This window comes from Dromaius novaehollandiae, chromosome 1 (genome assembly GCF_036370855.1).
Source record: "Dromaius novaehollandiae isolate bDroNov1 chromosome 1, bDroNov1.hap1, whole genome shotgun sequence".
Classification (NCBI taxonomy): Eukaryota; Metazoa; Chordata; class Aves; order Casuariiformes; family Dromaiidae; genus Dromaius; species Dromaius novaehollandiae.
In genome coordinates this window covers 217,883,157-217,906,326 of record NC_088098.1, presented here as the reverse complement: position 1 = coordinate 217,906,326, position 23,170 = coordinate 217,883,157, and the positions used below count along the sequence as shown (strand labels likewise).

The window sequence follows — 23,170 nt, the reverse complement described above, 5'->3', positions numbered from 1 at the left end:
ATGCACATCCGTGCACCGTGTGTGTGCACATACAACTTCATACGTGTGTGTGTGTGTGAGCACCCCGTGTGCATGCGTCCCGTGTGTGTGTGCGTGTGCACAGGTGTGTGAGTGCGTGCACAGCTGTGCACTGTGTGTGTGCACGTAAAACCCCATGCGTGTGCATGTGTGTGCACCCCGTGTGCACGCGCCCTGCGTGTGCAGGTGCAGATACGCGTGCGCAGGTGTGCGAGTGCAGGCACACGCGTGCGACACGAGCGCACACACAACCCCATGCGCGTGCACGTGTGCGCACCCCGTGTGCACGCGCGCCGCGCGTGTGCGCGTGCAGGTGCGCGTGCACGGGTGTGTGAGCGCGTGCACGCACATGCACCGCGCGTGCACGCACAACCCCCCCGCCGCGGCGAGCGGTCCCGGGGGCGGCGCAGCGCTGGGCGCCGGGGCTCCCGTTGCCGCCGCCGCCGCCGCCGCATCGCCGCGCGCCCGGTGCCGCCGGGGCCGCCCCGCCCCGGGCCCCGGCGCCGCCCCGCCTCGGCCCAGCGCGCCCCGGGCGGCGCCGCGCCCCGGGCATGCCGCCGCCGCCGTAGGGCTGCGGTACCGGCTCCGGTACCGGCTCCGGGGCCATGTCGGCCCGCGACAGCGTGCAGATCCCCGACGACCGGGACTTCCGCGGCTTCCGCGCCGAGTGCGAGTCGGAGGCGGGCTGGAGCCTCACCTACAGCAAGGCGGGGGTGGCCGTCTGGGTGCAGCCGCTCGAGGCCGAGCGCTCCCTGCACAAGATCAAGGTGAGGCCGCGGCGGCCGCCCCCGCCCGCGGGGACCCCCGGGGCCAGCGGGGACCCCCGGGGGTGCAGAGGGGCCCGGGGGCGAGCGGGGACCCCCGGGGGTGCAGAGGGGCCCGGGGGTGCAGAGGGACCCGGGGGTGCAGAGGGGCCCGGGGGTGCAGAGGGACCCGGGGGCGCAGAGGGACCCGGGGGCGAGCGGGGACCCCCGGGGGTGCAGAGGGACCCGGGGGTGCAGAGGGACCCGGGGGCGCAGAGGGACCCGGGGGCGAGCGGGGACCCCCGGGGGTGCAGAGGGACCCGGGGGTGCAGAGGGACCCGGGGGCGCAGAGGGACCCGGGGGCGAGCGGGGACCCCCGGGGGTGCAAAGGGACCCGGGGGTGCAGAGGGACCCGGGGGTGCAGAGGGACCCGGGGGCGGGCGGGGACCCCCGGGGGTGCAGAGGGACCCGGGGGTGCAGAGGGACCTGGGGGCGAGCGGGGACCCCGGGGCAGGGGGACCCCCGGGTGAAGCAGCCCCCGGGGTGAGCTGGGGACCCTGGGGGGTGAGTGGGGACCCCCGGGTGAGCCCCCACCCCGGGGTGAGGAGGGATCCTGGGGGAGGGACCCGGGATGAAGCAGCTCCCTGGGGCGAGTGGGGATCCGGGGGGTGAGTAGGGACCCCCGGGCTGAGCCACCGCTGTGGGGTGAGCAGGGACCCGGGGGCAAGTGGGGACCCCCGGGTGAAGCAGCCCCCCAGGGCGAGTGGGGATCTGGGGGGCGAGTAGGGACCCCCGGGCTAAGCCACCACCGTGGGGCGAGTGGGGATCTGGGGGTACGTGGGGACCCAGGGGGTGCACAGGGATCCGGGGGGGGTGAGCGGGGACCCCGGGGTGAAGCAGCCCCCCAGGGTGAGCAGGGATTCGGGGGCTGCACAGGGATCCGGGGGGGGTGAGCGGGGACCCCCAGGCTGAGCCACCACCATGGGGCAAGCAGGGATCTGGGGGGCAAGTGGGGACCCTGGGGTGAAGCAGCCCCCCAGGGTGAGCAGGGATCCGGGGGCTGCACAGGGATCCGGGGGGGTGAGGGGGGACCTGGGGGTGAACGAGGACTTTGGGGCATGCGGGGACCCCAGGGTGACCCAGTCCCCTGGGACGAGCTGGGGACACTGGCAGCAACCCACCACCCTGGGGCCAGCAGGGACCTGGGGGTCACCGGGGACCCCGGGGCGAGCGGGTACCCAAGGGGACAAGCGGGGACCCTGGGGATAAGGGGGGTCCCTGGGGGTGCATGGGGACAAGGGGGGGCTGTGGCAGAGCAGCACCATGGGGCCTCGGTGCTGGTGGCCCCAGACCCCCCCGGTGCTGGCCACCGCGGGAAGGGGGACACACTGCCGGCGTCATCCCGGGGGGGGGTGACACGGGGACCGGCCGGAGCGGTGGCCGCGGCCCCTTGGGCTCTTTGCAAGCGCCGGCCCGCGGCACCGGTGCTCGGAGGCCGCCGCGGGGCCCGGGGCGGCACCGGCCACGGTGGCAGCACGCCGTGCCGTGCCGTGCCATGCCGGCGGCGGAGCACCGGGAGTATCCGGCACGCGCAGCGATGCAAACGGGCAGAGCCAGGGAGAGCCGGCCCTGGGGACCGGCAGTGCTGGTGCTCCAAAAGCTCCGTTTTTTGCTTTCTTTAGTTTTTTTTTTGGTTTGTTTTCTCTCTTTTTATTCCTGCTGCTGCTGTGCACCGGAGCGCAGCCCGGCCGGAGCCCGGCGGGGGCCTCCCCGCGGCGCCATTAGGAATGCAGCTCTCGTCCAACCTGTTTTCCCGAGTCTGGGAAGGCGGCGGGTCGGTGCCGCCGGGCCGATGGCACCGGCGGAGCGTGTGGCCGCGGGGCGCGCTGGGGCGAGGACCGTGTGCGAGCGGGGCCGGGCACGGCAGCCCCCTTGGAAACCTTGCAAAACCAGCATCCCCTCCGCCTCTGCTCGGCCGTGCTTCCTCCTCCTCCTCCTCCTCCTCCTCCTCCTCGCTCGGCACATGCCAGCGTCAATATTGACTCAGGGCCGGGAGCTCCCGGGCGGCGCTGCCGGGGCTGCGGCGCGGGATCCTGCTTGCAAAGGAGAGAGGCCGCTCGCCGCCGCCGCCGCCGCCGGATGCGGCCCCCTGCGCTTCCCGGCATCCGGAGCATCCGCAGGCCCGCTCTGCCCGGTGCCCCCGGCCTCGCGGCGCGGCTGGGCGAGCACGGCAGCTCTTCCTTTCTTCTCCTGCTTTTCTTCCCCGTGCTTTCGCTGCCATGGTTACGGGGCTGCTCCGAGGGGAGCTCGCCGGGTGGAGAGGCGGGATGCGCCGCGCCGGAGGCAGGGATGCGGCGGCGGCCTCCCCGCCGCGCTCTGGCTGCGTTTTCCGCCAGCCTGGCAGCGCGGGGTTGTCAGTGCGTTATGTAAAGCCGCGCGGCTGGAAACGCGGCTCCGCGGCCGTCGCGGCGCGGCAATGAGGTCTCGGCGGCCCGGGAGCCGGGGGTGCCGCTGGCGTCCCCGGGGGGGGGCACAGCCCGCTCCCCGCGCGGCCCCTTCGCCTTGCACCGGGGCTCCCTTTCCCGGCGCCCGCGAGGGTTTGTCGGCGCTGGCCGCGGGGCCGCAGCGCGCTGTCTCGCCCGGAGCAAAGCCGGTGCTCCCGGCGGAGGTGGACGTCCATGGAGGGTGTTGGGATGAGCTGGCTCCTTGATGGGCCAAGCGCTGCAGCACGGCCCGCTTCCAAGGCTGCCTCGCAGGGGGGTGGCCCAGCCCCCCGGAGCCAGCCCGCGCAGCTGTGCGGCGCTCCATCCATGCAATGTCCCACCAGTGTGACATCCTGTCCATGCAGTGTCCCACCAGTGTGATGTCCCATCCGTGCAGTGCCCCACCAGTGTGATGTCCCATCCTTGTGATGCCCCACTGGCGATGTCCCATCCGTGCAGTCCCCTGTCCATGCAATGCCCCATCCATGCAGCGTCCCACCAGTGTGATGTCCCATCCATGCAGTCCCCTGTCCATGCAATGCCCCATCCATGCAGTGTCCCACCAGTGTGATGCCCCATCCATGCAGTCCCCCGTCCACGCAATGCCCCATCCTTGTGATGTCCCATCTGTGCAGTGCCACATCCATGCAATGTCACACCAGCGTGACATCCCATCCATGCAGTGCCCTGTCCATGCAATGCTCCATCCATGCAATGTCCCACCAGTGTGATGTCCCATCCATGCAGTCCCCTGTCCACGCAATGCCCCATCCATGCAGTGTCCCACCAGTGTGACGTCCCATCCATGCAGTCCCCCGTCCATGCAATGCCCCATCCTTGTGATGTCCCATCTGTGCAGTGCCACATCCATGCAATGTCACAGCGTGACATCCCATCCATGCAGTGCCCTGTCCATGCAATGCTCCATCCATGCAATGTCCCACCAGTGTGATGTCCCATCCATGCAGTCTCCTGTCCACGCAATGCCCCATCCATGCAATGTCACACCAGCGTGACATCCCATCCATGCAGTGTCCCTCCAGTGTGATGTCCCATCCTTGTGATGCTCCACCAGTGTGATGTCCCATCCATGCACTGCCCCATCCTTGTGATGCCCCACTGGCGATGTCCCATCTGTGCAGTGTCCCATCCATGCAATGCTCCATCCATGCAATGTCCCACCAGTGTGACGTCCCATCCATGCAGTGCCCCGTCCACGCAATGCCCCATCCTTGAGATGCCCCACTGGTGTGATGTCCCGTCCGTGCGATGACGTGTCCCTGCAATGCCCCGTCCATGCGATGCCCCTCTGGTGTGACGTCCCGTCTGTGTGACGTCCCATCCGTGCGGTGCCCTGCCGTGCCGGTCCCACCTGAGCGCGGGGAGGGAACGGAGCTGGGGTCGGCAGGAGCAGCGGGGGTCTCAATCACGGGGTCCGCTGGCCCGGAGCCGCGTGTGCCCCCCGCTCCCAGGTGCCCCCCGGGGCCGTTTCCAACCCGCCCGCCCTGCAGTGCAGGATGGAGTGCAAGGACGTGCCGGCCGAGACCCTCTACGACGTGCTGCATGACATCGAGTACCGCAAGAAGTGGGACACCAACGTCATCGAGACCTTCGACATCGGCAAGCTGACCGTCAACTCCGACGTGGGCTACTACGCCTGTGAGCGGGGGGAGCTGCCGTGCATCGCGGGCAGGTTCGGGGGGGGCAGAGGGCGTCTCACCCCCCCCCCCGCACGCTGTCCCCAGGGAAGTGCCCCAAGCCGCTGAAGAACCGGGACGTCATCACGCTGCGCTCCTGGCTGCCCATGGGCACCGACTACATCATCATGAACTACTCCGTCAAGCACCCCGTGAGTGCCGGCGGCGGCGGGGGGGCTTGCAGCGGGGCTGGCCGGGGGGGGGGGGCACAGGAGAGGGGGCCCGGCGGGCACCGACGCTGCCCCTCGCCGCAGAAATACCCGCCGCGGAAGGACATGGTGAGGGCGGTCTCCATCCAGACGGGCTACTTGGTGGAGGGGAAGGGGGCCAAGAGCTGCAGCATCACCTACCTGGCCCAGGTGGACCCCAAAGGTACCGGGGGGGGGGGGGAATATCTGCAATGGGGGGGGGGAATCGCTCTGCAAGCGTGTGCTGGGTCCCGCGAGCCTCATTGCAGTGGTGCCCGGTGGGACGCTGCTGTCGGAGGGTGCACGGCACCGCGTGGGTGGAAATCGGAGATTTGCACGCCTGAAATGCTGCATCCAGCGGGAAAAGCGGGTGCATCCCCCCCCCCCCCCCGCTGCCGGGGAGCGAGGAGGATGCAGCCGGGGCCAGGCCGCTCCGCTCTGCAGCCACGCTTCGGGTGCATGCTTTTTTCCCCTCTTTTTCAAGGTAAAAAGATTGCCTAGTGTTTTAAAATAGATTTTATCGCGCTCTGCGGCGGCAGGAGGTGAAGGGAGCCCGGGAGGAAACCCCGGTTTTGCATTTCCCGGGCCCGCGGGGGGGGGCAGCCCGCCGGAGCCACCCGGCCTCGGGCTTCGCCGCGGTTTCGGGCGAGCGCGGTTTTCGCCTTTCCCTTTCGGTCGCCGGGAGGGGAACCGGGGGGGGCCGGGGGGGGGGGCTCAGCCGGGGCGCTCTCGCCGCAGGCTCCCTGCCGAAGTGGGTGGTGAACAAGTCGTCGCAGTTCCTGGCGCCCAAGGTGAGCGGGGTCGGGAGGGGGTCCAGGGGGGGTCCGGGGGGGGCCGGCAGATGCTGACCGCCGCTCGCCGCAGGCCATGCGGAGGATGTACAAGGCTTGCCTCAAGTACCCGGCCTGGAAGCTGAAGCACCAGCCGCACTTCAAGCCGTGGCTCTTCCCGGAGCAGAGCGCGCTGCCCGCCGTGCCGCTGGCCGAGCTCTCCGTCCAGCACGCCGACTCGCTGGAGAACATCGACGAGAGCTCCCTGGCCGAGGCCAGGGACGAGCGCGCCGAGGCCAGCGACGACGACAGCCTCAACTGAGCGGCCCCCGCGCTCCCCACCGGCCCGGGGGGCCCTTTCGGGGGCTGCCCCCGCGTGCCCTGCAGCTCCGGTCCCGGTGGGGGTCCCGGCCCCCCCCCGGTTTTCTATGTCCCCGTGCAGCAGAACTGCTTTTCCCCGGCCGGGAGCCGCCGTGCTGCACGGTCCCGGGGGCTCCCGGCCCCCCCACGCAGCAGCCGGACACTTTCTATGCTAGAATTAGAGGCCTTGAATCCGGATTTTGACGCTGTTCTCGCCGCTGCGGCGCGGGGGGGTTCGTGCCTCCCCTCCGGAGCAGAGTAGTTAGGAATAAAAGGAATGGAGGGGATGCGCGGGTTGACCTGGCCTCTCTGCTGCACCCGAGCGTCCTCGGCCGGGGGGGCGGCCCCGGGGGGGGGGCACAGCCGGGCCCTCCGAGGTGGCAGTGCCGCCAGAGGGTGCCAGAGACGCTCCAACCCAATTAGCGCTGGGCGCTAATTAGGGTCAGCTCCACCGGCCTCGCTACCTGTGTCACGAGCTGGCCGGTCTCAGCCCGGCTCCGGTGCCCCTTGGGCTGCGGATGGGGCGTTTTCCAGCTGGGGAGGGCGAAGCCCTGCTGGCCGCGGCCCTGCGTGTCGCGGGGGATTCTCCGGTGGCTGATGAGGGCTGTGCTCCGCTGCCGCCCTTCTGCCCCCGCGGCCGCCGGCTCCCGCGACGCTCAGGAGAACGTGGTGCCCTCGAGGCCTCGATCCTCCTGCCAAGGAGGCTGATAGGGGCCAAGGCAGTCGAAAGCTACCTTTTTTTGGGGTGGGGGGCAGCTCGCCCCCTTCCCTGTGCCTCTGTGCATCCCCGGGCTGGGGGGCACCTTGCTGTGGGGTACAGCGCCGGGCACGCCGCGGATGCTGGGGAAGCTCGGGCGGTGCTGGGGGGAAGCTAGCGGATGCTGGGGGGATGTCGGGGGGGGGGGATGCCAGGGGGGATGCCAAAGGGAATGCCAGCGGATGCCGGGGGGATGTCGGGGGGGGGGGATGCCAAAGGGAATGCCAGCGGATGCCAGGGGGATGTCAGGGGGATGCTGGGGGATACCAGGGGGGATGCTGGGGGCTTGCCAAGGGGAATGCCAGGGGGGATGGTGGGGGATGCCAGAGGGATGCCAGAGGGAATGCCAGGGAATGCCGGTGGGATGTTGTGGGCGATGCTGGGGGATGCTGGAGGGATGCCAAGGGGGATGCTGGGGGGATGCTGGAAGAAGCTCAGGGGATGCTGGGGGGATGCTGGGGGTTGTTGGGGGGGGGATGCTGGGGTGATGCTGGGGGTTGTTGGGGGGGGATGCCAGTGGGATGCCAGGGCGATGCTGGGGGGATGCTGAGGGATGCCGGGGCGATGTTGGATGGATGCTGGGGGGAATGTTGGGGGGATGCCAGGGGGATGCCAGCGAATGCCAGGGGGATGCCAGCGAGAAGGGCAGGCAGGCCGGGGCCGGCCTGTGTGCCGCGCTTTATTTATTTAATTCTGGGAAGGGCTTTTCCTTCCTCCCCGGGCGCCGGGCTGCCCTGCCCGCAGCGGCCACCGAGCACCCGCGCCTGCAGCCGCCCCGCCAGGTCAGTGCCGCCCGCGGGGAGCTTCCCGGGGCCGGGGGCCCCCTCGCCGCCCCGGCGTGGCGGCAGCCCGGCTTGTCCGAGCGCCTCCGCCGAGTTCCCCCCCTTGCTCCCCCCCCCCTCTGCCGCCGCGGAGGCTTTTTGGCAGCAGAGCAACGTGTTTGCAGCGCGCGGGGCCGAGCGGGGGGCGAGCGGGGCCCGCGGTGACCCTGCGCTACCCGCGGCCCCCGCCGCGGCGGTGCCAGCCTGGCCCCAAACGCCCTCCCCGCCTGCAAAGTTAAACCCAGCAAATGGCTCCAGGCAGCGGTGCCCGGGGCCGGGCGGCTGCTGCCGCCGGGGTCCGGGCTTTGGAGCCAGCGCGTCCCCCCCCTCGCTTCGCCCCGCGCTCCCAAAACGGCAGTAAAAATAGGATCCAATTAATCTGGGAGCCGGCAGCCTGCGGGAACGGGCACGGACGGAGCGAGCGCGAGCACCGGCGGCTCGGGTAGGCAGCGGGGCCCGCGGAGGTGCCCGGGGCACAGGGCTTGGGCGAGCGGGGCCGAGGCGCCCGCGTTTCTCCTTCCCGGGGGGCCTTAGGGTGCCGGGAAGGGGCGCAGCACCCTTGGGTGCCGGGGCCGTTCGGAGGGGATGCTGCGGGCAGGACTAGCAGCGGGGTGGTGATTTCGGCGCCTTGCAAGCCGCCCCGGGCGTGCTGCGGGCTCGACGCTGCTCCTGGGGCCGGGGGCACTGGCCACGCTTGCAAAGTTTCCTCTGCCGCGATCTCCGTTCTTTGCTTTCCTCGTTATCCGTCTGGCGAAGGAATTGCAGCGTGGAGAAGTGCAACCCCCCAGGACTGGCCTGTAAGCAAAAAGGGAGGTTGTTGCTGTCAGCTGGGCGACAGCGGGTAGGGGAGGCCACAGCCCTTCCCAAAAAACCCGTCTTTCTCCCCAAAACGTGCAAAAGCGAGGCCGGATGCTCCCCGCCGCGGGCTCCCCCCCAGGGCACCCACCTCGCCCCATTTTTTCCCTTAGCAGAAGCCTTGGGAAAAACTGGGTGGGGAGAGAGAAAACAAACAAACGAACCCGTTTTTCGGGAAAGTCCCGGTGCTTTTTCCCCCTTTGGCTCCCGTTTGCACGGGCTGCCCAAGCCGGCGTGCGGGGAGCAAGCCCGGGCCGGCCGGGACCCGGCGAGCAAATCCCCGGCGCGAGCGAGGCGGCGAAGCGGAGGGCCAGCCCGGCAGATTTGTTTTCCGTCTGCGGCACGGCTCGGCGCGTCCCAATTCACCGCAGAACAAAGTGGGCAGCTGCGGCTCCGCCGGGGCGGCGGGGACGGCTGCCAGCAACGCGCCGGCGGCCGGCACGGCCCCGCTGCAGCCCCGGCGACGTCGGGCCGGCTTTCCTGCGCTACGTGAGTGCCTTGAATCCTCGCATCCTCGCTCGGGGGGGCCCGGAGCCGCCGTGGGACGGGGGGTGCAGGGCCGCTGCGAGGCCGAGCCGAGCGGGGCCCGGAGCTCGGCAGCGCCGTTGCACGCTCCGGGGCTGCTCCCCGGCTCGCTGGGTGCTTTTGGGTGGAAAAAAGCAGAATTGCACGCTGTTGCGGGGCAGCACGGCTCCTGGCAGGGCTGCGGACGCTGCCTGTCCCAGCGGGAAGAGGGAGCAGGATCCTCCCGGGGGGAGGCTGTCTGAAAGCACGTTTTGGGGTAGGATATGCGGAATTGGCTCAAAAAGCCCTTAGGCGCGTGCTGAAGAGTGAAGCGTGTGCGCGGGGTTGCGCTGCTCGGGGACGGGCGCCGCGTGCCGCAGGGCCGCACCGCTCTGCCGCCGCGGGGTTACGGGACGGGGGGGTCGCGGTGGGAAAACGTGGCGGTTTTCAGTGTTTAGGACCTGCCTTTCTCCCCCCTCGGCAGTGCGGCGGTGCTGAGCAGGACCTGCAGGTCTGCAGCCCGCGAGGGGCCCGGACGTGCCGCTGCACGCAGCCCGCGCGTCACGCTTGAGGGCAGAAATATAAAACCGTTTAAAAATAACCCGGGGCTTCCCACCGGGCCGGGACAGGCTCGAGAGGATGCTCTCGCCTCTCCCCCCGCGGCCGTGCCCCCTCCCGCCCTTGGCCGGGCTCCGCGGGAACGGGAGCGGCGGCGGCTCCCACGCTCCCCGGGCTGCGCGCGGCGGCGGGGCGGGCGCCGGTCCCGGGGGTTGCGGGATGCCCACGTCGGGGTTGCGGGTGCACCGAGGAGGAGGAGGAGGTGCGAAGGCCCCGGGGGTGCAGGTGCCCAGGGCTGGGGGTCTCTGCGTGGGGAGCACGGCCTGGCGAAGGCGCTGGCAGGCTGCCGTCGGGGTGGCCAAGGCGTTCACCGAGACGCTTTCACTTCCCACTTACGGGAAAGCAAAACAGGGTCCTGCGCGGTTCCGTGCAGTGCCGTGCGCACGGGTGCGTGCGTGCTGAGCCGGGCACGGTGACTCCGGCAAGGCGTCAGGCGGTGCCGAGCCCCCCGAGCCCGCAGCGGCCCCCCGAGCCTGCAGCATGGCGGGTGGGTGCTCTGCGGCCCAGCCCGCAGCATCCCGCCGTGCACCGGGACATCCTGCCATGGACCGCGGCATCCTGCCATGGACCGCGGCATCCGTGCACCGGAGCATCCTGCCGTGTGCCCGGGCGTCCCGCTGTGCACTGGGGCGTCTGTGTGCTAGGGCATCCCGCCATGCACGGGAGCATCCCACCGTGCACGGGAGCATCCCACCGTGCACGGGAGCATCCTGCCATGCACGGGAGCATCCCACCATGCACAGGAGCATCCCACCATGCACGAGAGCATCCCACTATGCACAGCAGCATTGCATCATGCACGGGAGCATCCCACCACGCATGGGAGCATCCCGCCATGCACGGGAGCATCCCACCATGCACGGGAGCATCCCACTGCGCCTGCAGCCCCAGCTGCCTGCTTTGACTCAGCCTGGGCGGCTGCGCTGGGGGGCTGCAAGCAGCCCTGCGCACGCAGCACGGCGACACGGTTTCCTGACCTATTTTGAGGGAGGTTTCCATGCAGAGCAGAAAGTGTGTCAGGCGCTGCGAGCCTCGCAAGTCCCCGGGGTGGGCGGGCGAGGGCTGGAACCAGTCTTTGATTACAAGGTAAGAGGACTGGAAAGATACCCTGAAAGTCAGCCCGCGTGATACAATCTGTTTCCTAGACGCACACGGGGCGAAGGGAGCGTGGGAGCGAGACCCCCGAGACGCCTCGTTTGCACCGAAAGACGGGGGCTGCCGGGGGGGCAGAGGCGGGCGAGGAGGGGCCAGGGCGATGGCTGCTGGGGAGACAGGCGCTCGCGTTTCCTCGCTGCCGCTGCAGCCCGGGCCACGCTTCGCCTTCTTGGGTTTTACTTCCAGGTCTGTAATGACGGCTCCAGCCGTGGGGAGGGGGAGAAGGGAATTGGGCCAGGCACTCGTCCCCGTCCGGCTGCTGCCTCTCCCGCTGCCCTGCTGCTGCTGCCTCCTTGCTTGCGGCTCAACAGCACGTGCTGGGGCTGCTCCTGCGCAGCGAGGCCATGCGCACCCCGAACTGTTGCGCACACCCTGACCCGCCACGCACACCCCAAACGGCTGCATGCACCCCGAGCTGCTGCGTGTGCCCCAATCGGCCACGCACACCCTGAGCGGCTGTGCACACCCTGACACACTGTGCACATCCCTGTCGGTCATGGACACTCCAGCCAAGCACGTCCCCATCAGCCATGCACACCTAGAGCTGCCACACACACTTACAGCTGCCACGCACACCCCAATCGGCCATGCACACCCCGATCGGCTGTGCATGCTCCAGCCATCCACACCCTGATGGACTGTGCACACCCCGATCGACTGTGCACGCTCCAGCCATGCACACCCCGATCGGCTGTGCACACCCCGATGACTGCGCACACCCCGATCAGCCCTGCACAATCCAATCAGCCACACACACCCCTATCGGCTGTGCATACCCCGATGGACTGTGCACACCCAATCGGCTGTGCACACCCCGATCAGCCCTGCACACCCCGCTCAGCCATGCACATCCCAATGGGCTGTGCACACCCCGATCAGCCCTGCACACCCCTATCAGCTGTGCACACCCTGATGGCTGTGCACACCCCAATCAGCCCTGCACACCCCGATCAGCCACGCACACCCCTACTGGCTGTGCATACCCCGATGTCTGTGCACACCCCAATCAGCCAAGCACACCCCTATCCGCTGTGCATACCCCGATGGGCTGTGCACACCCAATCGGCTGTGCACACCCTGATCAGCCCTGCACACCCCGATCAGCCCTGCGCACCCCTATCGGCTGTGCATACCCCGATGGCTGTGCACACCCCGATCACCCCTGCACAGCTCCTCCGGGCAGCTCCCACCCCGCCGGCTCGGCAGCCTGGGCAGGAGCCACCACGCTGCAGCCCGCGGCACGGCTGTGGCCTGAGCAGCACCGGGCGCAGGACGGGCCGTTTCCACGCCCAGATTCTGCCGACTTTGCAGGATTTAGCTTTATTCGTGACCGCTGCTTGTGGCCTGGTGTCTCCCTGGTTCGCACGGGCCGTGCTGCGCCGCGAAACCCCGAAAGCGAAACACGCTCGTCCGCGCGAAGCGAAACCTCTGCCGCTGTGCGGAGGCGTGGGGCTGGCGCGGTTTCGGGGGGAGGACCGGGGGCTGCTCCCCCGGCCCCGGGACGAGCCCGGCTTCCCGCGGGGCGCTGCCAGGATGCGGCCGTGGTCCAGGCACGGCGGAGCCCCCGGCCACGCCGCGATGCTCCCAGCCACGCCGCGACGCCCGGCGCGGGGTCCCGTCCCGGTTTAGGCGGGCGGAGAGGGGGGACGATGCCCCGACGCGATGGCTTTGCTGCCCCGAGACGCAGGTGGGGACGGACGCACGGCGGAGCGCGGACGGCCCCGGTCCCGTCGGTGCCCTTTCCCCCGCGCCGGGTCCGGGGGCGGGCGGGGGGCCTCTGTCCGCGGCGGCTGCTCGCTGGCGGCGGTCGTTGCAACACGCTGCCGTGCACGCAGGGCTTTTCACGCGCGCCGCCGGCTTCTCTGCAAGTTCCCGGTCGCCCGAGAGGCGTTTGAGGAAGTGCCGGGCGGGCAGAAACCCCTCAGCAAAGCCTCTCCGGGGCCGGCCGCGGAGGAGGAGGAGGAGGAGGAGGAGGAGGAGGCAGGGGCCGCGGGGCGCTGCGTAGCCCCGCCGCCGCGACAAGGTACCGTGCAGGGCCCCGTGGGAGCGGGGAGCCCGGGGAGCTGTGCGTGCACGGCCATGCTGCCCGCCGGCTTGGAAGCGGGATCGGGAGCCGAGCGGGATGCACCGGGCGGGTGCTTCGTGCCCGGTGTCCGGCTGCGGTCCTGCTTTCCTCCCTGGCATCCCCGGGGGACCTGCTGGAGCAGGAGCCCTGCGGGATGCTCGGGGACCCGCGTGCCGGTGGGCAGGAGGAAAAGCACCTCCCAGGACCCCCCCGAGGACCGGGGGGAACCGAGGCACCGGCGGGGCAAAGCCGGGGCCGGGCTGGGGCTCTGCCCCCGGCTCTTGCAGCCTCTAAGGCTCTTACCCCCCACTGCTGCCTAATCCGGGCAGGAATGCAGCCCGTAAACCCGCGGGGATTAGGCACCGCACGGGCCGTCGCCTCAGCCGCCCCGGGGGCTCCCGGCGTCTCTGGTTTCTGGAATTTCCTCACCCCGCCGCAGGCAGAGGTTAAATGATTAACGCCCTGATGAATGATTCAGGCGCGGAGGGCGAGGGACCGGGGGCTCCCCGGCCGGCTGCTCCATCCCGCGCGTGGCCCCGGGGTGCCGGAGCAGCAGCGAGTGCTCGGAGCGGGCCGGGAGCCGCGGGGCGAGCGGGATGGCCGCGTCCGGCCCCGGGGTGCACGCCGGCCCGTTGCAACCCCCGCGGTGCCGGGCGGCAGAGCCGTGCCGTGCCCCGGGCCGAGCAGCGTCCCGTGGCCTCCGGGCTGCAGAGCGCAACGTCTTCCTCTTCCTGCTTCGTTAGCAAAAGCAGAAGCGGTGGGCGACACCGGGGCGGGCGGGCAGTGCCACCCCGCTCTGCCGGGGGCGGCCGGGTGATTTTGCCCTCCGTCGCCTCCGCTTTGCCCCTCGGCGGCTGCACCAGCACCTCCGTCGCAGCGGTTAGGTGATGCAAACGCTCTCGAAGGGGGCCGAGGCGTGCGGCGAGCGGAGGGGGACGCAGTGTGTTTGCAAACCGGGTTGCAATCGCTGGCAGCGCTCCTGCAGAGAGGGGCTCGGCGAGCCGGTCCCTTTGCACGGCGTGCGATGCGCTTGCAAGGTCCCAAGTGCAGGAGGGCGCCTAGGCCAGGCGATGCCCAGCTTTTCGGCCCACTGGCCGCCGCCTCCGGGGCGGTCTCGCAGGGCATCCCTGAAGATGCTATTTTCCTTTCCCCAAATCCAGGTGTTGCAGAGCTTCCCGCAGCTGAGCCGGGATGGGGAGGTCTCATCCGCAGGTAGCGGAGTGACCAGGGATTTGGCTTTTTGTGCCTGGTGCTGCTCGCCGTGCAAGGGGCCAAAGGCAGGGCTCCCGCGTCCCCTGGCCAGCCGGCGCTGGGGCTCACGGATCCGGCTGGGAAGGGGGTGCCGGGGAGGGCACGAGCCTGCGGAGCCCCCGGCGAGGTCGGGGCTGCGTCTCCCTGCATTTCTGCTGCTCTGCTTCCGCTAGAGACGCGCTGGCGGGGGCGAGCGGCTGGGGCTCGGGTCAGTGCTGGTGTGAGCGAAACTGGACATCCTGTGACAGCGATGTCACCCGTCTATTTTTAATCATAGCTTTTTTTTTTTTAGCTGTGGAGGTGTGAGAGGGAAAGTGTGCCTTCCTTGCATTTGCGTACATGGTCCTGAGCTTGCTGCTCGGTGCAAGGGAGGATTTTTGTGCTGCTTCGGCAATAACCCAAGACAGAGGGCAAGTCCTGGGCGCAGCGGGCTCCTAACCGTTGCATCCATCCCGCGTCGGCGGGCGCCCGCGGTGCCGGTCCTGCAGCCGCTCCCGGCACGAAGCGGACCCGGCTTCGCTTCCTGCAAACCAGAACTTTGCTCCTTTGGCCGGTGCAAAGCAAGGGCTGGAGTTTGCCCCGCGGCGCTCGGGACCTGCCTTTCCTGCCGTCCCCGGAGCCGAGCGTCGCGGGGCCCCGGAGCTGCCGGCGCGGTGCCGATGCCTGGAGGTAGGGAGAGCTGTGGATACCGGCAGCAGCGGCGGCAGCTCGGCTGCGGCTGCCGACACCGCGGTCCGGGAGGGTCAGAGGCGCGTGAGTCAGAGAAAATGTGACTCTGATGGGCAGATTTTGTGATCGGTTTATTTATAGCACCAGGAAATCCTCCAAACGTTATTTAGCACGTCTAAAAAAAAAATACAACCCAGCGAGCTCCAAATAAGATGCATATCAGGGTCACGGTGCTGGAGGAGCTGATCCCGGGCTGGGGACAGCGAACAAGCCCCGCGGGGGCACGGCCTGTCCCCTCCTGCCCTCGGCTCACGCGTTTTTGGAGACCATGTGATTTTACGGGGCTGGATGCACTTAAAGGGCTGGTTGTGGGTGGAAACGGCAGGATCTGCCACCCTTTGCCGTGCCGTGCAATAACGGAGCTCAGCCCGTTGCGCCCCGGGGGGGTGTCTCGCCTGGCATGGGCAGCATCATCCCTCCCGGCTGCTTTTGCCTTTATCCTCCGGTTTTCCAGACGGCTGCAGCCCCTGGAAGGTCGCACGTGGCTTTTGCGAGCCCTGCGGCCGCCGGCCGTCTCGCGTGTCGGAGACGTTACCTGAGAGGCTGCGCGTCCCCGTCTGCCCGCAGCGATTCTCCTCTTTCTGGAAACCAGGGCAGGCGTCTCGTTTCCAGGTCTCCGGAGCTGCCGATGGAAAGAGCTGGCGCGGGCCGCTCGTGCGAGTGGCTGGGGCCGAGCGGGCACGGCTTCGGCCAGCTGTTCTCCTCCTGCGTTTTAGAAGCCCCCAAAAGGGAGGAAAGAGCCCCAGATGTGGGGGCAGCCATGGGCGTGCCCCAGATGTGGGGGCACACACGTGGCAGCATGGACTTTGATCTGGTCACTGCCGTGCGTGACCTCCTGAAGCCTTGGAAAAGCAGGGCTATAAAGCGCAGGGACGTGCCGAGGCCGGAATGGGCGTCCCCGGAGCGGGAACGGTGTCCGGGCCGGCGTGGTGAGGCCGAGCAGGCAGCCCCCTCGGCAGGTCATCGCCTCGTGCGCTGATTGCTCCTTCCCATGGGCCAAGCTGGGCCTGGCCGCGTGCCTGAGCGCAGATCTTGGTGGGATCTCAGACCTAGGCTGGGGGTTGCACGGGGCTGGTGGCAGCACGGCACTGACCCGGCTCTTGCGGTTTGGACGGTTGCACCCGCAAGCGCTGAAGGAGCCGGCCGTTGTCGTTGCGAGGCTGCTCTGGGTTATCTCTGAAAGCTCCTGGGGATCACGGGAGGCTTCCTGAGGACTGGAAGAAAGCAAATGTCGCCCCTGTGGTCCAAAAGCAGGAGGATCTGGGGCTGGCCAGGCTCACTTTGATCCTTGGGAAGGCAGTGGAGTAACTGGTCCTGGAAACCAACTCCAGATGTGCAGGACAAGGAGGTGATTGGGAGGATGCGTTTATGAAGGGGAAATCATGCTTAACGAACCTGATGCCTTTTGCAACGAGATGACTGCCTTGGCGGATGAGGGGGGAGCAGCGGATGTTTATCTTGATTTCAGTGGGGCTTTCGGCACTGTCTCGTAACATCCTCACGGGCAAACTGATAAAGTACGGGCTAGATGAGCAGACAGTGAGGCAGACTGAAAACAGGCAGAGTGGCAGAGCTCAGAGGGTTGTGATCAGTGGCACAAAGTCTAGTTGCAGGCCTGGAGCTACTGGTGTCCCCCAGGGGTCCATACTGGGTCCAGTCCTGTTCAGCTTATTCATCCATGACCTGGATGCTGGGGCAGATGCACCCTCAGCAAGTTCACAGGTGACACCAAACTGGGAGGAGTGGTGATGCCCCGGAGGGCTGTGCTGCCGTTCGGAGGGACCTGGACAGGCTGGAGAGATGGGCAGAGAGGAACCTCGTGAAGTTCAGCAAAGGCAAGTGCAGGGTCCTGCCCCGGGGAGGAACAGCCCCAGGCACCAGGACAGGCTGGGGGTGACCTGCTGGAGAGCAGCTCTGCGGAGAAGGACCTGGGGGTGCTGGGGGACACCAAGGTGACCACGAGCCAGCAAGGTGCCCGTGTGGCCAAGAAGGCCAGTGGTGTCCTGGGCGCATTAGGCAGAGCGTTGCCAGCAGGTCGAGGGAGGTGATCCTGCCCCTGTGCTCAGCCCTGGTGAGGCCACACCTGGAGTGCTGGGTCCAGTGCTGGGCTCCCCAGTACAAGAGAGACAGGGAGCTGCTGGAGAGAGTCCAGTGGAGGGCTGAGAAGATGATGGAGGGACTGGAGCATCTCTGCTATGAGGAAAGGCTGGGAGAGCTGGGGCTGTTCAGCCTGGAGAAGAGAAGGCTGAGGGGGGATCTCATCAACGCATCTAAGTATCTGAAGGGAGGGTGTAGAGAGGATGGGGCCAGATTCTTCTCAGTGGTGCTCAGAGACAGGACGAGAGGCAGCGGGCACAAGCTGAAACACAGGCAGGTCCATCTGAACATGAGGAAAAACTTCTTCCCTGTAAGGGTGACGGAGCACTGGACCAGGTTTCCCAGGGAGGTTGTGGAGTCTCCATCCTTGGAGATGCTCAGAAGCCAGATGTTCAGTCTGGACGTGGTCCTGGGCGAGGTGCTGTAGGTGACCCTGCTTGAGCAGGGGGTTGGAGGAGGTGATCTCCAGAGGTCCCTGCCTACCCCAACCAATCTGTGAAGTCCTCCGTGCTACCAGGACCTGGGGACCCAGCACAAGCAGTCCTCACGGAGCTATGTTAACCTGCTAGTGACGCCCCTGCTTGCAGCTACGTGTGCCCATGGGCCGTCCCATGTGAGGGGTGAAAGCCACCCTAGGCTTGACCCAAGGCCCCGCTCTGCCCCTGCTGCCCCCGTGCCGGAGTCCCGCACCCTCCAGCTGCCCTGCGGAGGGGCAAGCGTTGGCGCGGAGCTGTTATAGAGGCCGTGCAAGTCCAGGGGAGGGAATAGGATGTGCGAGACGGCTCCTAGTTCTGGCCCTTCTTCTCCTGGCAGATGTTGCACATCTGTTGACACCTCCCCACGCCTGAGCAGACACGTCAGGAGAAGGAAGTGCCCTCGCTCTAGGGGAACCCCCGAGCCCCTACGCAAAACTGCAACCCCAGGACACGTCAGCGCCCGCCCCGCAGCACGGGGACGAGGTTTGCGGCGTGGCGGCTCGCACGCCGGGTTTGACGCAGCCCGGCGGGGCGGCTGGAGGGCTCTGAGGACGGCGTGTGGGTGGCATCCTGCCACCGCCCAGGGCCACAAGCAGCTGGCAGCAAAGCCCGTATATGTGCTCAAAAACCAGGAACTAGCCTCACTGCTCAGGCTGTGAGCTCACCCCTGAAATCAGGAGGTTTAAACCAAACAGGTGACCACGCACGCTGTGAATCAGCGCTCGCTTTTATCTGCTCTCTCTGGGCTTTGAGATAAAATGTGTTTCCCAGCTTGGGATCTACGCGTGCGGGACCGGGGACAGCCTGGCAGCTGGCGGCCTTCAGCTCCCTGCACCAGCAGAGGGGAGAGAGGCACCTCCAGGCATCACGTTTGCAGGGAAAGGATTTGTCCGGGATTGCCAGGTGGGATGCACCCTCCAGCATCCGAGCTGGCCCTTCGTGTTCCCGTGTCCTGCCTTGCTCCGGGACAGGGCGAACCCTTGCCTTGTGCTGGAGGCTGTGAGCGCCACGGCCATCGCCGTCTTCCAGCGGTGGAAAGCTCTGGGGTCTTCAAGGGGTTCTCCGGAAGCTCTGGAGCTGTGTATGGATCTCACCTGCTCTGTATCAACCTGCCATTCCCACGCTGAGCGGGCAGGTCTCGGGGCGGCCGGTCTGTCCCTGGTTGTGCCGCGGCTCGGAGGCAGCAGACCGAGAGGTTTTCAGCTGGGGGGCTGTGCCCCACGTCGACCGCTTGTTTGCTGCTGCGGGATGCGAGCGTCCCGAGCAAGGACGGGGATTGCAACCAGCTGGGAGCTGCGCGCGGCTGGACCGGGGCCGCCTCGAGAGCCCTGCGGCTGCCGCAGCCCGTTAACCGCTGTTTCCTCGCCCCCAGGTCCTGATGCCGCGCCGAGCCTCGCCGGGTGGAGGGGAGATGCGCTGAGGTGGGGCAGGTCTCAGCTCCGGGGCCCCCGCACCGCCCCGCCATGGAGGAAGGGGCGTCCCTGCCGGTGGCCGCGTGGCTGGCGGCCCTCCACCTGGACCAGTACGTGGACAGCTTCGAGCGGAACGAGCTGTGGACCGTGGCCGACTGCCGGGCCGTGACGGACGACGTCCTCACCCGCATCGGCGTGGTGCTGCCGGGCCACCGCAAGCGCATCCTCTTGGGCCTCCAGAAAGCCTTCGCGGAGGTCTCCCTGCCCGCCGAGGCGCCCGAGCCCCCCGTGAGGAAGCCCATGCCCATGAAACGCCACATTTTCCGGCTGGGCGCGGGCACCGCGGCGGTGCCGGGGGAGCAGGAGGCCACGGGCGACGCAGCCGCCCCGGCCACCGGACGGTCTCTGCTGCCGGAGCCGGAGGATGCCACGAGCTTCGTCCAGCTGCCCCCGCCCATCCCGCCCAGGGTGGGCTGCCGCCCCCCCGTCAAATTCTCCCCACCGGTGACTATGGGCAGCCCTGACCCCCCGCCGATGCCCCCCAGCCGCCCCGAGCCGCCCCCTCCCCGCACGCCCGCCCTGGAGCTGCCGCCTGCGGCACCCGGCGCCGACAAGCCCGTGCCGGGGCCGGGGCCGGGGCCGGCCGAAAGCAGGGCGAAGCCCCCCGTGCCGCCCTTGCCGGCCAAGCGGCACCAGCTGGAGGCCAAATGCACGTCCCTGAAGGCCCCGCCGCTGCCGAGCCGCCCGCCGGTGCTGCCGCCGCGAGCCGTGTCCCAGAAGGGGGTCAGCAGGTGAGCGGGGCGCGCGGGAGAGCCGGCTCCGTGCCGGAGCGGGGTGCTGCGGTTGTCCCGTGTGAGCCCTGGCCGTGGGGCCGTGCCGGTGGGGTTCCCCATGGCCAGGAACGGGGTGCTGCGGTTGTCCCGTGTGAGCCCTGGCCGTGGGGCCGTGCCGGTGGGGTTCCCATGGCCAGGAACGGGGTGCTGCGGTTGTCCCGTGTGAGCCCCGGCCGTGGGGCCGTGCCGGTGGGGGTCCCATGGCCAGGAACGGGGTGCTGCGGTTGTCCCGTGTGAGCCCTGGCCGTGGGGCCGTGCCGGTGGGGTTCCCATGGCCAGGAACGGGGTGCTGCGGTTGTCCCGTGGTGAGCCCCGGCCGTGGGGCCGTGCCGGTGGGGTTCCCATGGCCAGGAACGGGGTGCTGCGGTTGTCCCGTGTGAGCCCCGGCCGTGGGGCCGTGCCGGTGGGGTTCCCCATGGCCAGGAACGGGGTGCTGCGGTTGTCCCGTGTGAGCCCCGGCCGTGGGGCCGTGCCGGTGGGGTTCCCATGGCCAGGAACGGGGTGCTGCGGTTGTCCCGTGTGAGCCCCGGCCGTGGGGCCGTGCCGGTGGGGTTCCCATGGCCAGGAACGGGGTGCTGCGGTTGTCCCGTGTGAGCCCCGGCCGTGGGGCCGTGCTGGTGGGGTTCCCATGGCCAGGAACGGGGTGCTGCGGTTGTCCCGTGTGAGCCCTGGCCGTGGGGCCGTGCCGGTGGGGTTCCCATGGCCAGGAACGGGGTGCTGCGGTTGTCCCGTGTGAGCCCCGGCCGTGGGGCCGTGCCGGTGGGGTTCCCCATGGCCAGGAACGGGGTGCTGCGGTTGTCCCGTGTGAGCCCCGGCCGTGGGGCCGTGCTGGTGGGGTTCCCATGGCCAGGAACGGGGTGCTGCGGTTGTCCCGTGTGAGCCCCGGCCGTGGGGCCGTGCCGGTGGGGTTCCCATGGCCAGGAACGGGGTGCTGCGGTTGTCCCGTGTGAGCCCTGGCCGTGGGGCCGTGCCGGTGGGGTTCCCATGGCCAGGAACGGGGTGCTGCGGTTGTCCCGTGTGAGCCCCAGCCGTGGGGCCGTGCCGGTGGGGTTCCCCATGCACCGGGGTCCCCGTGGCCACCCGGTAGCACGACGGTCGCACCCCTGGGCTGGTGCACGCAGCCATGGCGTGCGGAGCCGGCGTTTATCCATGTTCATCCCGTGATGGCTCAGCACCGATCTGGTTGGGGGGGGCTGAGCCCCCGGGTGGGATGTAATCTGGGCTGTAGGCAGGGGAGGATCGGAGCTGGCCCGTGCCGTGGGCGCAGATCAGGCACCGCGGTGGTGCCGGCGCGGAGAGCAGCCGGCTGGGCGGTCGGCACGGCCGGCTCCAGGGCTGCGGCAGAGGAGCAGGGCTGCCAGGTCCTGGAGCCGCTGCCGGTTTCCCGTGTCCCGCGGTGCTGCCCGTCGAGGCCTGGCCCCCGCTTTCACCGCGGGTCACATCCTGCGCCCCAGCCAGCACGGGCTTTGCCCTGGGAGACCAGCGCTCCCGCGGGCGCTTCCCTGCTCTGCCCTGGACTTCGCCCTCTGGATCTGAGCGTTCCTCATGTTCCGGGTTTTCCAGAAGCGGCTGCTGATGTTGCATTCCTGCCCTGGCGCCGCTTGGGCTGCCCGGGGAGGTGGCATTAGGCCAGCGGGCGAGGAGCGCTCGGAGGGGGCTGCAAGCTGGACTGTCAGGGACGGAGGTCTCTGCTGGAAGGTAACCAGCCCCGTGGTACCGCGGGCTGAGGGTGCCCACACCTCCCTGAGGCCCCTGCACCTTGGGCTGGGGGTGCTCACGCCCCCCAAAACCTCCCAGCACATCTGGCTAGGGAGGGCAGCAGGACCCAGGCACATCTGGCCAGGGTTACCGCTGCTCCCTGCCCATACACATCTGGCTGCAGATGCCCACACCTCCCTCCGTCGCCCCGCACACCTGGCGGGGAATGCCCGCAGGCCTCTGGCACATCTGGCACCCCACGCACAGCCAGCGTGGGGTGGCCAAGCACCCACATAGCTCCCCCTCACATCTGGGTGGGAGGCCCGAACTCCCCAGCACATCTGGCTTAGCGTCCCTGCGCACACCCCAGGTTCCCCAGCACATCTGGCTGGGGGTGCCCTGAAAGCCAACAGCACCCCTGCCAGTGCAAACACATCTGGCCAGCGATGTGCATCCTCCTCAGCACATCTGGGCAGCAGTGTCCACAGCCCTCTGGCAGATCTGTCGGGGGGGGTGCAAACACCTCCCCCAGCCCCGGCACATCTGGCCAGGCATGCCTACATCCCCCTGCACATCTGGCCGGGCGCCTGCCACATCTGGCCGGGCGTGCTCAGGCCGCTGGGGCAGGGGGATGACGCAGAGGACAAAACGCCCTTTCTGCGGACAGACTGCGCTTTATTCAGGACAGCGGTGCCCTCTAGTGCCCGAATGCCCCAGCCTGGGCCAGGCCGGGGGCGGGGGGGCCTGAGAAATACCAGTTTTGGCCAAAATCCCCTTCTGGAGCTCAGGGCTGTCCCCTCAGGGCAATAGCACATGTGTGCAGAGCGCGGGGTGGCTGCCAAAGCCTGACACAGCCCCGCGATGTGCCCGCGGCCCCGGCTCTTCTCTCTCGTACGCTCGGGCACCTCTTGGGTGCTGGCTGTCTTGCTTTGCGGTGTCACCTGTGCTGGCAGACCCCTTTGCCAGGGGTGTCTGGGGCCCGACCACGTCGCACGCTGGTGTTACTCCGTGGCTGGGACCGCTGAGCCGGGCTGGACGCTTCCAGGCGGGATGAGCCAGGAGGGATGTGGGGCTGAGCACGCGGTGCCGCAAAGCCGGGCTTGTTCAGCGTGGGGTCCTCACACCTTTCCATCGCTAGAGTGATCAGATTTTATTGCAGTGATTGAAGCTATTATATTATTATTAAATCCAAATCCTGGAGAGCAAAGGGGGTCCCGGACCCGCAGGGGGTGGGCTGGGTGCCCCGGGGACCCGGCGAGGAGGTGGCAGAGCCCTGCGGGACCGCGGAGGCTGCGGCAGCCGGTGGTAACACTCTCCTCCGCTTGCAGCACAGCCGGCTCGTGGGGAGGAACCGGCAGCGACCGCACAGGCGGTGGGGGCGGGAGGGGGGGGGGCCGCGCTGGGGCCAGCCGACTGTGCGTCCCCGTCGCATGGGAGCAGGCTGAGCTCTGGTTAGAGGAGCGCTGCAGCCCTCCCTGCCCGGGCTGAGAGGTTCCCCCCGGCCGATGCTTCCTCCCCAGCCGAGGAACCCCCCGCCATACCGAGGGGGCTGAGCTGCGAGGTGGGTGCTTGGATGCGCCGGAGATGGTGCATCCCAAAATCCATGCAGGGAAGCAGGGAGAGCGAGGGCCTCTGTGCGC

At 68.8% G+C, this 23,170-nt stretch overlaps 2 protein-coding genes across 6 annotated transcripts in view; both read left to right on the top strand.

The window, feature by feature from the left end:
• The first annotated feature begins 519 nt into the window (after positions 1-519).
• STARD10 (StAR related lipid transfer domain containing 10) lies at positions 520-6,546 on the top strand. Its single transcript, XM_064505295.1, has 6 exons — positions 520-785; positions 4,756-4,903; positions 4,990-5,093; positions 5,196-5,313; positions 5,868-5,920; positions 5,994-6,546. Exons 1-6 carry the CDS (start codon positions 624-626, stop codon positions 6,219-6,221), a joined length of 813 nt encoding a protein of 270 aa, XP_064361365.1. The 5' UTR covers positions 520-623; the 3' UTR covers positions 6,222-6,546.
• Positions 6,547-8,933: 2,387 nt separating this feature from the next.
• The window catches only part of ARAP1 (ArfGAP with RhoGAP domain, ankyrin repeat and PH domain 1), a 42,883-nt gene continuing 28,646 nt past the window's right edge, over positions 8,934-23,170 (top strand). For 2 of the 5 annotated variants that reach the window (XM_064505268.1, XM_064505266.1), the window contains exons 1-2: positions 8,937-9,181; positions 18,960-19,790. In XM_064505268.1, coding sequence (XP_064361338.1) covers positions 19,051-19,790 — 740 coding nt within the window. In that variant the 5' untranslated portion in view covers positions 8,937-9,181; positions 18,960-19,050. Of the gene's footprint in view, positions 9,182-14,874; positions 14,955-18,959; positions 19,791-23,170 lie in introns of those variants that run through there. The other 3 variants (XM_064505270.1, XM_064505269.1, XM_064505267.1) reach the window with 3 other exon arrangements.

What these genes read in the sequence shown, in the direction of transcription:
- STARD10 (XM_064505295.1), top strand. Translation starts at nt 624, where the DNA reads ATGTCGGCCCGCGACAGCGTGCAGATCCCCGACGACCGGGACTTCCGC. An exon ending in ACTACTCCGTCAAGCACCCC is followed by an intron (nt 5,094 to 5,195) that starts GTGAGTGCCGGC and finishes CCCTCGCCGCAG; the next exon opens with AAATACCCGCCGCGGAAGGA. An exon ending in GGCCCAGGTGGACCCCAAAG is followed by an intron (nt 5,314 to 5,867) that starts GTACCGGGGGGG and finishes CTCTCGCCGCAG; the next exon opens with GCTCCCTGCCGAAGTGGGTG.